At 34.7% G+C, this 15,515-nt stretch overlaps 1 protein-coding gene across 1 annotated transcript in view; it reads right to left on the reverse strand.

Annotated features, from left to right (window-relative positions):
• Positions 1 to 386: 386 nt before the first annotated feature.
• C9 (complement C9) overlaps positions 387 to 15,515 on the reverse strand; it is a 29,881-nt gene continuing 14,752 nt past the window's right edge. Inside the window, exons 6-9 of the mRNA XM_076857703.1 lie at positions 15,245 to 15,485; positions 12,491 to 12,631; positions 11,064 to 11,242; positions 387 to 614 (exon numbers count right to left, since the gene is read on the reverse strand). Coding sequence (XP_076713818.1) covers positions 387 to 614; positions 11,064 to 11,242; positions 12,491 to 12,631; positions 15,245 to 15,485 — 789 coding nt within the window. The remainder of the gene's footprint in view (positions 615 to 11,063; positions 11,243 to 12,490; positions 12,632 to 15,244; positions 15,486 to 15,515) is intronic.

A 15,515-nucleotide genomic window follows, 5' to 3' on the forward strand; every position in this document is an offset into this window, starting at 1 on the left:
CAGTGTACAACTTACACATGAAAACTATATGAAATATATATTTAACATCTCTTAATTCTAGATGGTAAGTATCTGAATGTTTGTTATGTCTATATAAACTTCTCATATAAGTATTTTTATAATTGAAAGCAATGCAAAGCAATGTGATAACTATCATTTACTTTTTGTTTGTGTTTCTGTTAAAATACATGAGGTAAAACATGGGAAAATGACATAAAAAGCCTGGTTTGTCTATTTTCACTATTTATTACTCAATTTTTAATTCACTGATTTTGATCCTCTATTTATATGGAGAATGCTAACACAGAGGTTTAATGCAGATTAATTCAAATTAAAATAACCCCAAAGTAAATATTTTGCCCTTAATAACTTACGTTGTTCTCACCTTAAAATGGTCTTTGTTTGTTGATTTCACAGGCAAGTCCCTTAAATGTGAGGGGACAGGAACACAGGCACTGTCCGTCCAGCAGAATCTCGGTTCCTCCATTTTGGCATGGGCGGCATTTTTTTACACTGAATTCATTGATGTAGTCTTCAATGGCTCTCTCCAAATTTTGTTTCTTTACATGTGCATCTTTTATTTGCACAGGAATCAGATTGTATATAGGTGACAACTGTAAGAAAGCAACACATTTACTTTTAGGTTTTTTATTTTTGTTGTTTTGTTTTTACACAGAAGATTGTAAAATATTCAATTGTTTATTTTTTGATTCATTAAGACTATTTTGAATGCTTATTTTTGCCAGATACAGAGTTAACTTTTAAAACTATACTAATGATCAAAACTAGTCCTGGGGTCTGCTATCAGAGAGGTCACATTATAGAGGTAAGGAGACTAATTACTAATCACACAGATAAATTTGAAATGGAAACTGTGATAGGTGTTACCAGGAACAGTGATATGTGTTTTAAAAATGAACTACTATGGGATTTAAATTTGGAGTTTGATAATTGTTTTTGTTGTTATTTTTCCCTCTTGCCCCTCCCAGAAAGTAGTCAAGTGCTTGCTACTTCTTGGTTAAGAAAAGGTTTGTGTGCGAGTCCAAGTCCAGACATCCGTTCTTGACTGTTTTGTCTAAAGGCCTGAGATCATTGAGAAATTTTCACTGAGGGAAGGAGTGGGGTAAGAATGCCATGAAGGAAAAAATTCCTCCAGACTTGGAGGGTCTCGAGCAGCGGGAGACTGTAACTAGATCTCTCATGGCAATTTGGGGAGGTAAAAGGACCTGTGGAGTGTCCCTAAGGAAGGTTGTATGAAGAAGGGAGATTCAGGCTTGACAATGATTCCAAGAAGAAGCCTAGCAAGGAGGACTTAGAAACTCTTGACTTATAACTCCTTCTTGAAGAAGGAGGTTATCAAGGTGAACAATGCTTAGGAAGGTCACACTCCCATTTTCTGTACAGGTGTTTCAGGATCCTTGTACTAATTTAGGTGAGAAGGAAAGACTTTCCTGAACCTCATCCAATAAATGAAGGGATGAAATTTCCAGCAACCTGGATGGACAGAAGTTCGATGTCGGTTTTAACTAGATGTTAAGACAATGAAGTAGAATGACTTATCTTGAACACTCTAGTTCCTGGAGTAGGATATATAGTTGCTACAGCGGAATCAGGAAAGTCTTTCCATATTTTCCAGCAAATGACTATTGAGCTGAAGTTGGAAGTTATCAAAGTATTTCAAGCACATAATACAGAATTTAAGTCTTTATTCAGAGGAGGGTTGAGAAGATGTTGGTCAGAGGGTACAAAGTTAAATAGGAGAACTAAGTCTATGAGATTTATTGTACCACATGGTCACTATATAAAATAAAGTTCTCTGTAGTATGCTGTTTTTAAGTCCTTTGGGTATAGACTGAGGAGAAGGATAGCTGGGTCAAATGGTGGTTCCAATCCCAATTTTCCAAGAAATCTCCATACTGCTTTCCATATTGGCTGCACCAATTTGCAGTCCCACCAGCAGTGTATGAGTGTGCCTTTTCCCCCACATCCTCGCCAACACTTATTGTTGTTTGTTTTCATAATAGCTGCCATTCTAATTGGAATGAGATGAAATCTTAGAATAGTTTTGATTTGCATTTCTCTAATTGCTAGTGATGATGAACATTTTTTCATATACTTGTTGATTTATTGTATATCATCTTCTGAGAAGGGTCTGTTCAGGTTCTTGACCATTTATTGACTTAAAAACAGCATACCACAGGGACACAGCCACATCAGTGTTTACAGCAGCACAATTCACAATAGCTAAACTGTGGAACCAACCTAGATGCCCTTCAATAGATTAATGGATTTTTAAAAATATGGCATATATACACAATGGAATATTACTCAGCAATAAAAGAGAATAAAGTCATGGCATTTGCAGGTAAATGGATGGAGTTAGAGAAGATAATATTAAGTGAAGTTAGCCAATCCCCAAAAATCAAATGTTGAATATTTTCTCTGATATAAGGAGGTTGATTCATTGTGGGGTAGGGAGGGGGAGCATGAGAGTAATAGACAAACTCTAGACAGGGCATAAGGTTGAGAGATAAAGGCAGGAGGCATAGGGTTAGAAATGATGGTGGGATATGATGGACACTATTATTCAAAGTACATGTATGAAGACACAAATTGGTGTGAATATACTTTGCATACAACCAGAGATATGAAAAATTGTGCCCTATATGTGTAATAAGAATTGTAATGCATTCTGCTGTCATATATAAATTTAAAAAATAATTAAAAAATAAAGTTCTCATAGTGGAGAAATTATAGCATACGTAGTGAAACTTGGATATAGTTATGCATCACTTAGTTACGGGGTTACATTCTGAGAAAACCAGCTGGATGATAGTGTGTCCCTTGAAACAGCTATTGGGGCTGCCAATCTCTGTGTTATCAGACTTCGAACAGCTACCAAATATAAATAGTCTTTCAAATAATGACATCCACATAAGCGGGGGATAAGAGACAAGACGAAATTTTATCAGAGAACAGAAATTGTTTTTAAACTAGCACACGTGAAATAAGGAAACAACTAGAAATGTTAGAACTTGATTTTATAGTACACAAATTCATGGATTGTTTAAATACCAGATGTGACACAACTGAAGCAAATGTAATGAAATGGAATAAAAATCAGAAAAAAAATATTGACAATAAAACACAGAAAGACAAAGGGATGGGAAATGCAGGAAGAGGGTGAGATAAGTGAGAGTGAGGTCAGAGAGTCATATAATTTGAGTCCCCCAAAGACAGAAAAGTACAGAATATTTAAGAAGCAATATTTGAACGGCTAACAACTGTGAATATTCCAAACCTGGTGAAAAGGTTGCAAATGAAAACCAAGGTTAAAATTTTCTTTAAACTTAATTACATCACAGCAAAACTGCTAAAAAGTGAAGATAATAAAGGAAATCTTAAAAGCAGTTTAACAAAATGCCTTAGTATTTTGAAGGTAGACTGACATTTAAGTTTGATAATGAGTAACACGATAAAAATCAAATAGAAAATCCCATGAAGAAAATAAACCCCTCTGATGGGCTAATAGACTTGACATAGCCAAAGAAGTAATTAGCAAGCCTGATATAAGGTTGAAAGAAATTTTCCAAACTATAACACAGAGATAAGTGTTGGAGGGACAAAACTAGCCCAGAAGAGAGGGTCCAAGAGCTTTGGGGCCGTATTGAAGGACCTAACACAGGTTATTATTGGAGAACTATAGAAAAGGAAGGATGGGGAGTATAAGTATGTCAGAAGAACTATTTAAGGAGATAAATGGTCAACTATATTTCAAAGCTAATTAAATACATTAAATTCTAGAGTTCAGAAACTGTGGGAACTTCAAGAATCATCATCATCATCATCATCATTGGAGTATATGCATATCACATCCAAGCTACTATACACTCAAGATTGAGATGAAATCTTAAAGGTAACCAAAATAAGAGGAAATGCTAATATAGAAGATTAAAGGAAAGCATTAGAGCACACTACTCATGCCAAAATTTTACGAGGGCTGGGGCTATGACTCAGTGGCAGAGCACTTGCCTACATATGGGGCCCTGGGCCCTAGGTTCAATCTCCAACACCCCATAAACAGACAGACAAACAAAAAGATCCCAGAATTCTTTCTTCCTTGAAATGAGAACCTGGTGATGTCTCTTCTTTCAACTTCTACTCAGCATAACACTGGAGGTCCTATGCAATCCAATAAGGCAAGAAAAAGAAATAAAACCCAAAAAGATTGGAAAGGAATACATAAACCACCGTTATTTCAAAGGACATGTTTAACTAAACATATATTTTCATATATTTCTGGTGAAAATGTGAGTATTCTAGAAAAGAATTTGTATGTTTCTTATATAACCTTATATAAATATACATACCATATGATCAAGCAATCTTTTCCTAAAGTTATGGAAAAATATTCATAAAAACCCATATTCAAATGTTTGTTATGGTTTTATTCATAGTCTCATGAGTGCATACACAAACACAACTAGAATCAACCCCAGTGTTCTCCAGTAGGTAACTAGAAAAACAAACTATGTTCCATGCATACCATGGAATATATGCATTGCAATATACATAAAAAGGATGTACACATAAATAATATCTACCTTTAAATATCAAATCACATTAAACAGGTTTCAATATACCATTGACTCATAAATGGGATATAAAATCACATTTTATGAGTTCATATTTGCTACTGTAATTCTGATGAAGACTGACAACCAGAAGAATGTATACTAAGATATCACTAACAATATAATATTTATTTCATTTGTAATTTTTAATTATATTAGAAAAAGTTTGCTAGAATAGAGACCTATTCTCTATATTCACTGTTTTAGCCTAACTATTACCAAAAAAAAAAAAGCTGGTACATAACAAATGCCTAGTAAGTACTTGTTGAAAATAAAATAACAAAGATCATCATATTTGATTTTTAATAGTCTAGCTAAAATCTGATGATGTAGGAAGATTAAAAATAGAAAGACTAGAGAAATTATTCTGTGTGTATACCAACAAAGAGGTAGCTAGCAAAGCTAGGTAACTATCAAGATAGAAATTAAGGCAGAAAATATTATCAACAATAAAGAAGCACAGGTGATTGATCAGGAGGTAATAATGTTGTATAGAGATATAGATATCTTAGTATTTCTATGTAAACAATCATTCTCTGAGACAGACAGTTTTACTTCTTCCTTTGTAGTTTTTATGCATTTTATTATTTTTCTGACTTCAATGTGCTGACTACAAAACCTTAATGTCATTGTTAATTGGAAAGTTAGAGAGTGGTTATCTATTCTTTATTTTTTATCTTAGAACAAATGCAATATTTTGCTAGGTATGATGTTAGCTGTTATATTTCATAGATGGTATTTACTTGTTCAAATGCCCACAAAACCCTCCAAACTGACCATTAGAAATGAAATAAATACTAAAAAAAAAAAAGACCACTAGAATGGCTAAAATAATAGTGACAATATTACATGTTGGGGAGAAATTAGAAAAAAATTGAGAAGCCTAAACAAATAGAGAGATATTTAATATTCATAGACTAGAATATTCAACATTTTAAGATGTAGGCTGTCATGAACCTGATTTATGGATTATTCAAAATTCCAATCAAAATCTGGATATTGTATTTTTGGTTGAAATTGCCAAGCCAATTTATAAAACTTGAATAATTCCCAAATTGTCAAGACCTTCTGATGAAGATAAAGGTGGAAGTACCTCCAGACAAAAAGTTATATTACTTAGGACAGTGTGATATTAACTGTACAGATTCTAAAACTAGACACTTGGAAACCCGACTAAAGATGAAAAGTGTCCTGTATAGTCTTAAAACAAATAACAATCTTTTAAATAGATTGTTCTTGGATAATGAAATATTTATAGAGAAAAAATTTTAAATGACTTTTAAAATTAAATCATAAACTCCAGGTTGATTATAGATCGAAATGTAAATATAAATGCAATATACCTATGGAAAGTCATTACACACACACACACACACACACACACACTATGTGTGTGTATATATATATATGTGTGTGTATGTATGTGTATATGTATATATACATATACATGTATATACATAGACACATATTATCAGTATGATATATTCTATAAAATATATAAAATATATATAAAATCAGAGTACTATATACATATGTGGTAGTCTGATAATATATATATGTTTAATGCATATGTATATGTATATTTGTATATGTGTGGAACTTAATGAGATGATTCTATCTCAAAATAAAAGTTAAGTCTGTGGTCACAGTGGCTCAGGAAGCTGAGACTGGAAAATCGCAAGTTCAAAGCCAGCCTCAGCAATTTAAAGATACCCTAAGCAACTTAACGAGACACTGAATCAAAATAAAAAAATAAGAAGAGTTGCAGATGTAGATTAGTGGTTAAGTGCCCCTGATTTCAATCCGAAGTACCAACAAAAGAAAAATAATAAATAAAGGACTGGGGATGGAGCTCAGTGGCCGAGTGCCCTGGGTTCAATTTCCAGTTCTTCAAAAAAGGAAAAAAGCCAACTCCTCCTAACCTTAACCTACTTGAAATCTAAATGAAGACACATTTGACACTAAAACTTACCAGTATGGATCAAAATTATCTAAGTCTAAGAAAAGTCTGAGGGACTTGCACATGGAGGAGACAAGACAACTAAGTACAATGTGAGACCCTGGATTGGAATTGGAACAGAAAAAGTAGAGATTAAATGGAAATTTTGTGCAATGTGAGTGAAGTGTATGGTTTATATAGTTAGTATTAATTTTCTGATTTTGATAATTTTACTATGCTTATGTAGGTTGTTAATATTAGGGGTTTTTGGAAGAATGACATCTGTCAACTCTCTACTATTTTACAATATTACTGCTGATACTATTTGTGCATTTTTAGTTAGTAAGTCTAAAATTACTTCAAGAAAGATAAAAGAGGGTCTCTGTCATTAAAAAAGTCACTAAAAGGGTGAAAAAATCTTAAGTTGGACAAGATATTTGCAACAATTCTAAGTAAGAATAGGCTTATATACAGAAAATACCAAGAATTTTGACAAAGTCAACACTACTGTCCACCAGTGTAGTCTTTCATGAAGTAGTAGGACAGAATTTAGAATTTAGCTATGTTGTATTTATTCAGAAGAAAGTTACCTCTTGCCATACTGCTACATTGGCATGAACAATGTGGTCAAGTTATTTTTGATTTTTTTTTTTTTGAGAAAAAAGATTATCTTGTTTTACTCTTCAAAGAAAAGTCAAGGCCAGATAATCTAAGATACAGGAAGAGAGGGTTATGGAGGAAATATAATTTGGATAAAACATATAAACAGTGTTCAGAGAGATAAAGATGAAGGACATCCAATCGCAGTGTTTTCAGAAAAGCCTCAAACCCTGAGGCCAAATATTCCACCAGTAGACAAATAAAATAATTAAAATGTACTTCTTGAAATTTCTTTGCAAAGCTACATGTTTCTTTTCTGTTAAACTTTGGCCTTCTATCAAGTAGAAAAAGTTTTAATTTTTCTCCCATGCCATCTAACTTTCTTTCCTTTCTACCATTTGTAGATATATTTTAAGTGGACACAATTTATCATGAAACTTGTTAAAATACAAATAAATGAACAACATGGTTTAAGTGTAAGTACATTCGGATTTCTGTAAGGCATCCAAAACAATTAATCTGTATATACCAAAATGTAGTTTCTTCATTTTTTATCCCTGTGGAAGACAGAGATGATTTTCACTCTATGATTATAGTTGTAAAAACTATTACAGAACACTGGTAAGACAGCCTTTTAATATGGATGCTCTTTAACACCCAACGTATATTCACACCACTGAGCAAAAATGGTTGGTTCATTAGTTCATTATTGCTTCATATTACTCCAGAAAGAGCTCATGTCTCTTACCATATACACAGGTAAAATTGGGAAAAAGAAAATGGAGAAGGACTGGAAACAGTAAAGGCAGGATGGAGGCAAAGCAACACAAATGAACAAATTGGGTGCCAGGAGGATCCTTCCTTTTGAAACAGATGAGGCACAAATTTGTCTGTATTTTTTAGTGCATTGAAGAAGACACAACTGAATTTAATGATCCCATGCACAGAAGAAAACCCATCTGATTTACAAGAGAAACAAAATGAAATTAAAGAATAATCTTTCCTGTGAGTTCTCATAAAGGGAACACTGTATTATGTAACATCCTTTCAGAAAATAAATCTCTGGGCTACATAATTTTGTTTCTAATAACGCGAAAACAGAACTTTATAGGAAGCCTGCAGACTGCATTGTAGCTTTACCAAGCTTGCTGTTATTGTTCTAGAGGAAATCATAAACTTTATATCTCCCAGGCAATCTGTAAAAAACGTTTCTCTCAGCTGACATATTTTTGTAACTAGTTTGTAGCCATAGGTTTAAGAGGAAACCAAAATTTGGCTATTCAGTTGAAATAAAATGTACCACATTTGTGTTAACATCCAGGTAAGTAGCAATGGGATTAATAAACTATTGTGAAAATCAAAGTCTATGAGAAAAGGAAATTCTGAAAAAACGGTCCAGCCTATGTCCTCTGCATGGAGAGAGACCAGGGAAAAATTCCTGGGTTGGACTAAGACATTGGGAGATTGAAAACCACAGGTTCTACTTATAGAGTATTGCCATAGTTACTTTAGTGCAGAAAGAATTATAGATATCAATATATCATCATCATCATTATCATTATTGAGTATTTTACTTGGAAAATCTCAGTAATATATGCACACGGCATTTTACTAAGAGTAATATAACTTCCAGGTCTTTCCTCTAAGATAACTGCTTCATAAATACTTAGGTAGATGATTTAATTTGCTTCAGAGGATTAAACATAAGCCAATTAATAGTTTGGAGTGGGTAGGGAGAGATTTTATCAATTCTTTAAATATTAAATAGGAGAAACAATTATTTTAATATTAGGACCATTCCCATAACACATCATCTGCAAATAATAGGTACATTTAAAGGTATCAAAGAATGAATTAGCAATTATAAACTGCGTTACTATCTACTGGATATAGGAACTAATTAACCATAGAGCCACTTCTACATTTATGAGAACAAAATGACCTGGAATCTGTTTCATGAACAAACAAAAGGTGTGTTCTATCTCACACCTTTTCAGGAATTTAAAAGTCACACCAAGTCAATAAAAACCAAAATAGTATAGTGTTTTCTGAAATTTCTCTATAAGAAGAAGAACTTAAAAAGTGGTCTACAGGGCACTAACTAGAGCTGCCCTGACCTTGGGTAGAACATGGATATAAAAAGGTCAGGCTTTCAATTTATGAGGAAGGAAATGAACAAACAGTGAAGATATTAGGCCTGCTCATCTAAAATCTGAGTAAGCAGCCACTCCTAAAAATGGGAAATCCTGCATTCTGCTCCTAGCCAGTGACAGTGTCAAGTGAGTTGATCAAAGTCTGGGAATAGCTCTCAGAAATTCAGTAGTAAAATTTCAGCAGATGCTTTATTTACTTGAGATTTTAAGAATTTGCTCTAGAATGTAGTGGACTATTATTAAGATCTCCCTAGAGAACAATCTTGGATCACGTATTCAAGAAGAGTTGAACTTGGTCTGTAGAGATGAGAAAATAAGCCCCTTTGGATGACCATCTTGATGGAAATATCCACCTGGATCGCCAATTCTTTACTCATTTAAAATCTTCCAACATAAATTTATTTTCCTAAGTTCAAGATAATGAATTTAAATATAATAGAATAAAAGGGGCTTCTGATTTTATTTTTATACGGAGAGATGCTAATTCAGCTGACTTTTTCTTCCTCTTTGTTCTAGTTTGAAATAAATATTTGAAAACTGATAGATTTGTACATCTATGAACAGCTGTATTTTTATAACCTAAGGGGAAAATTAATTGAAAATTTTCGGTTTCTGAGTTTTTTTTTTTTACACAAATGAAATAAATTTGGTGATTCCACTCACACTTTATAAAGACAACAAAATGGATTGAGGAAATAAAATTCTCCAATAATTGCTAGAAAAAAATGTCAACATTTCTGTAAATCATGTTAATCAAATGAAGTAGAGGGCAAAGATAAATTTGATCTGAGGGTTGAAATTTATAAAGACAGAAAATTTGAAGCTATTGAAAGGAAGTAGGAAAACCACTTTCTAATCATATCAGGAACAAAAGAAGAAGTAAATGCACATGCGCACACACACACACACACACACACTCCCACCCACCACACCCATTTTAATTAGTTTGGGAAGAGAGAGATGAGGTTAACTAACATTAGCATTTATATCTTTACAACAGAACAGGATTTATTGTTCTTAGGAATAAACACAAGACTGAACTCCTAAAGGTTTATAAGTTGAAGACTGTTACAGTCAAGGTTGAGGCAGGGTGAGCCTCTAGTCCTGGCTACTCAGGAGGTTGAGGCAAGAAGATCTCAAGCTCAGGAGTTTGAGATCAGTGTGGGCAACATCACAGGACTTTGATTCAAAAATGTGAGAGGGAGAGGGAGGGGAAGAGGGAGGGGGAGGGAGGGGAGGAGGGAGAAGGGGGAGGGAGAAAGAGAGAGAGAGGGAGAAAGGTAAGGATTCCCTGACTATAAAAATTGCTTTCCCTTGCTCTCATTTTCTTGGAGAACTTCTGAACATTTCTCTCATGATAACTCCCCATAAATGAGCTGTTCCGTGGTCATGTGATGCCAAGAGAAGGCAAGTGTCAATCACGGACAGACAGCAAAGAAATAACTATTTTTTTTTTTTTTTTTGGTGCCTATTTTGTCTGTGCTATAAACTGAATACAGAAAATCTTATTTAAAACATGGAAGTCTGAAGAATTCAGTGTTGTAGAAGTCAGAAGTAGCATACATCTAACAAGGGGCAGACAGGAATTCAGATTCTCTGTCATGCCTCTCTCCAGGATGACATGCGTGTGTTTGAAGACCCACATCTCTTTCTGATGGAATCACCTGTTCACCTGAGCCAACTGTAACATTTAATTTAAAAAATGACACAATCTATTTGAAAACAAACATCCCTTACTTTTTGACTAATGAGCACCGGAGCATCACTCAGGGAAGAGGCCCAATTTTCAAAGTCAGTCACATCGATGGTCTTAGCTCCTTTGAGAAGCTTTTGTTTCAGTTCAAATGCAGATTTTCTTGTTCCTCCTCTTATGAAAGAAATAACATCATCTATAAGGTTGTCGCTGGTGATGTTTACTGAGGAGAGAAGGAGAGCTTGAGGAGGTGCATTTGGAATCCTGTGAACGAGTACATGCCTGGACTCGTTCCAAGCATTTCTATGCATTAGCTAATTAGTATATAGACTTTAATCATCTTTGAATGATGATTGACTTTAATCATCTTTCTTTTTTTTAAAATAAAAATGGTACTGATGATCTAGATACATTAATTCACAGCTCATCACATTACATATATACACATGAGAACTTTACGTGATTTTGGGTGTACTATGTATTTTTGTTTCAAACACACCTTCATAATTGCATTTTGTATAGTCTTGCTTTAAACAATGTTAATATTAAAATGAAACTGAAGAGTCTAAAACAGAGTAATGCAGAAAGCAAATTTTCTTTCAATCCCAGAATCCTACCTGTCTCTCCCTCAATCTCTCTGTAGATGGGAGCACTTTTAACAAAGCTGTGTGACTCTTATAGTTGCAAAGTTTAGAACTAAAAAGAAATTGTAAGATGTTCTTGTTTATCCTTCCTCATTTTTATGGATGAAAAAACCTGACACTTGGAGAGGTAGAATGACCTGCCCAAGATTACACAGTTAGTTCCAGGGCCAAATATAGAAATGATGGCATGTGATTTGAAAATATCAGCCTTGCCCCCTTGAATCTTCTTACTACCAGTTGTTCCTCTAAAGATAGATCTCAAGCATTTATACTCTAAAAATGTCCTCAGTCACTTCTGAATCGAGTGAGAGTTGAGAATTCCATCACCTCTCATGTCTGTAATTCTGCTAACAATAAATAACAGAGAGTAATATTTACACTAAAAGTATTTGCAACTTCAAAAAGTTGTGCACGATTTTGATGTTGAATGGATTAGGGATTTCAAGTCCAGTAGAAAGTGCATTTGGGGAGATGGTTCTGGCCTTCTTTACTGATGTTAAAACCTTTTATTAAATTGTTGGGGGAGTGCTTAAAGAAATTTTCTACCACTGGTTCTCTAGCATTGCCCCTACAAATACAGAAATATACATTATGTTCAGTGTGAATGACACCCTCTAGACCTGTGCACTGCACAAAGGGACAGTGACAAATGCATGTCCATGGGTCATTATGTTTATAGTGGTTCAGAAACCACTGTAAAGGTAAAATGGTACTTGAGTACTTTTAGTTTTCTAAATAAAGAAGGTAGACAATAAAAAAGGCTCATTGTGAAAGAGCAGTGTTCTTTCTTTGGCTTTCTTAAACCTAGTAAGTTTGGCCATACTTACCAGTTTTACCATTATGGTTCTTTAAACAATCAGTTTTATTAATTTGTGCCGAGACTTCGAGTCCTTCGGAAGTTCCAGGGGTATGTAGAGAGAAATCCAGATTATACCCGAGGCATCTCTTTATGTCTTCTAGTTCAACATCTGTTTTATGTATTTATTTGAAAATTATTACATAATGTCTATCAACATCACAAATAAATCCTAATTTTGCTATGCTGTTCTGTAAGAAATGTACTAACCTAGATTCCTGGACATCATTACCTCACTCAAATGCAATCATTACTTCACATCTGATGTGCTTTGTTCTTGTATTAGAATCTTGTAGCCTCCCTTTTGACTTTACTCATCAACTTAGAAGAGAAGGACATACTAAGTTTACCACTTTCTTAAAAGGACATGGGTCAGACAGGTAGTTATATTAAAATTCTTTCTGTCTAAGACCATGGAAGGGGGACAATGATGTCTAAAATGTATTGAATTCTTTTTTTTTAATTGATTTTATTGTTTTTTAAAATACACGACAACAGTGGAAGGCACTACAATCCTTATTACACATGTAGAGCACAATTTTTCATATTTCTTTATATAAAGTATGTTCATGTCAATTTATGTCATTATATATGTACTTTTTTGCATTAAAATTCTTAATACACATATATACCACGATTTTTCATATCTCTGTTTGTATATAAGGTTCATGCCTGGACTCGTTCCAAGCATTTCTATGCATTAACTAATTTAATTCTCACAAATATTTCTGCTGTACCCCCAATTAGCAAAGAACTTAAGAATTATCAGGTAGCGTTTCCTGTGGTCAGGGAAGATGGAGAATAAAAATGGAAAACAATGCCAGAAGTATGGAATTCTAGACTTGCATCCTTGCCCTAACAAGGCTTGAGAACACTGATTCTGAAGGGTGAAAACAGCTAGGACTCCAAAGGGCTTAGATTCTCTGCCTCAGCAGTGGACTCTGTCATGCCCAGATGCCCTGGACTGAGGTGGGGATGTGGCTCTTCCCCAGGCGCTGTCACTGGAGCATTGAGGAAGATGACTTCCTAATCTAGGGGACTAGGATTGACCTGAAGGTCCTATCTACTAAGGCCAGGAGGGAATTAGAAGTCCCTGGATGCTCTGAGTAGTCAAGAATTAAAGATTTTAACTTATAAAGATTTTTCACCAAAAAAAGTAGGGGGGGGGGGTGAAAGGCTCTGAAGGTTCTTTATGTTTGGATCATCCCTGCAGAACTGTTCTCTTCAAATTGCTTAAGAGGCAGTCCTCCCATGCACTTTCCCAGGTGATATCTCTGTTAATATATCTCAGCAGATGGAGCTCCTAGAGACCTCACAGTACTGTGGATTCAATCAGTAGTGTAAATCAAACAGCCTCATAGTCCACTACCCCTGGGGAGCCTTCTATCTGCCCAAGACCATCCTCAAACTCATTGACTCTGGCCTTGCCAAGTGTTTTTCATCCATACAGTGTTCCCTGGCTGTGGAGTGAGTGTCAAGCTGTAGATCACAGTTGCATCCTACTCTTTTCTTGATACTTAACATCTTGACTCGCTGGCCCTGTAGGGTTCTGAATGGCACTTGCCTCCTAAGAGACACCCAATAATGGTGAAGCTGGAGAGAGATATGCTGGCATCTATCACCTCCTTAAGAAATATTCATACCTAGTCCTTATCATTCACAAAATAAAATTAAAATTCATTAACATAATTGTTAGGGTCTGTAAACAAGTCAAGATGGCGCCTGGCATTTTGCCAGAGGGAGTGGTTTGTGAAGTAACGCCAGTTACTTATTTGACTGCTGTATCTAGTTTATGCTAATTAAGATAAGCTGTGTGGAATGTATATATACCCCTCCTGTCCTACAATAAACGGCTCCCACTCCTGCTGTATCAATGTACACAAGTTGCTAGTCACCCCCCGGTTATTTTGCTGCAGCCGGACTGCGGCACATAATCACTATGTATTTACTTTATTTTTAAATTTTATTTATTTTTTTATGAGATAGGATCTCACTGCCTCCACTTCCTGAGTATCTGGGACTAGAGGCTCATATTGCTACATGTAGTTCATCAACTTTATTCTTAAAAGGCTTAGATGAACATAGAGGCCAGGGTGGGAACTATGCACAGAGCTCTCCTGTACCTGTGACACACACTGATGATCAATTATGGCCCCTTTTCCACAGTTTCATGTGTGGCCAGAAATCTACTCAACATGGACCTCATGCAAACACCACAATATGATTAAATTATCATTGTATGAGGTAAATCGAATTTCCATTCTTGCTTTAAGATGTTAGAGTTATATGATAACATTGTTTCTTTCTTTCCCTCTGGAGAAAATTTAGAACAATATTTTCCTTCCAACACTGAAGAATACTTTGGAAGATAATCATCATGCATAAACTGAACCAGCCTACTAAAGAGGAAATAAATCATGCTTCTACCTTCTTTCACCTTTTGAAAAACATTTCACTAAAAGTATCATTCCATATAATAGGTCTTAAATTGAATTACAATTTGGTATCTCTATGAGTAGTGTTTCTGCCTAGTGCAAGAGAAATCAAATTATTCAAGGTAGAAGTCAATTTGCTGTTTTATAGGACTTTAGGTGCCAAAAGATAGAAGAGAATTCTCTCAAAGGAGAAGAGATTTTAAAGACTTTATCTATTGAAAGAGTTTAGTAGAAGAAAAAATATTTAGTCAATATGGCATTTGTAGTCAGAATTATATATCTAGGCATACCTTTCTCCTTCATGGAAGCTTTATTCAAAACATATATGACCTCATAGAGTCCTCCTAGAGACCCAGAGCTGCTGTAGTGGGTTCCATAGGTTTCCAAAAATCCAAAATATTCTCCCTTCTCATAGGTAGTTGGCAGAGCTTTTATGTCATCTAGGAAAGTCGTTGTCAGCATGACATTCCGATTTCTCATCAGAAATCGACCCAGATCAATCACTCCTTTCACACGCAGAAACATTTTTTCCTTTGTTATAGATCAGTCGAGGAAGAGAAA

The sequence above is a fragment of the Callospermophilus lateralis genome, chromosome 5 (assembly GCF_048772815.1).
Source record: "Callospermophilus lateralis isolate mCalLat2 chromosome 5, mCalLat2.hap1, whole genome shotgun sequence".
Lineage (NCBI taxonomy): Eukaryota > Metazoa > Chordata > Mammalia > Rodentia > Sciuridae > Callospermophilus > Callospermophilus lateralis.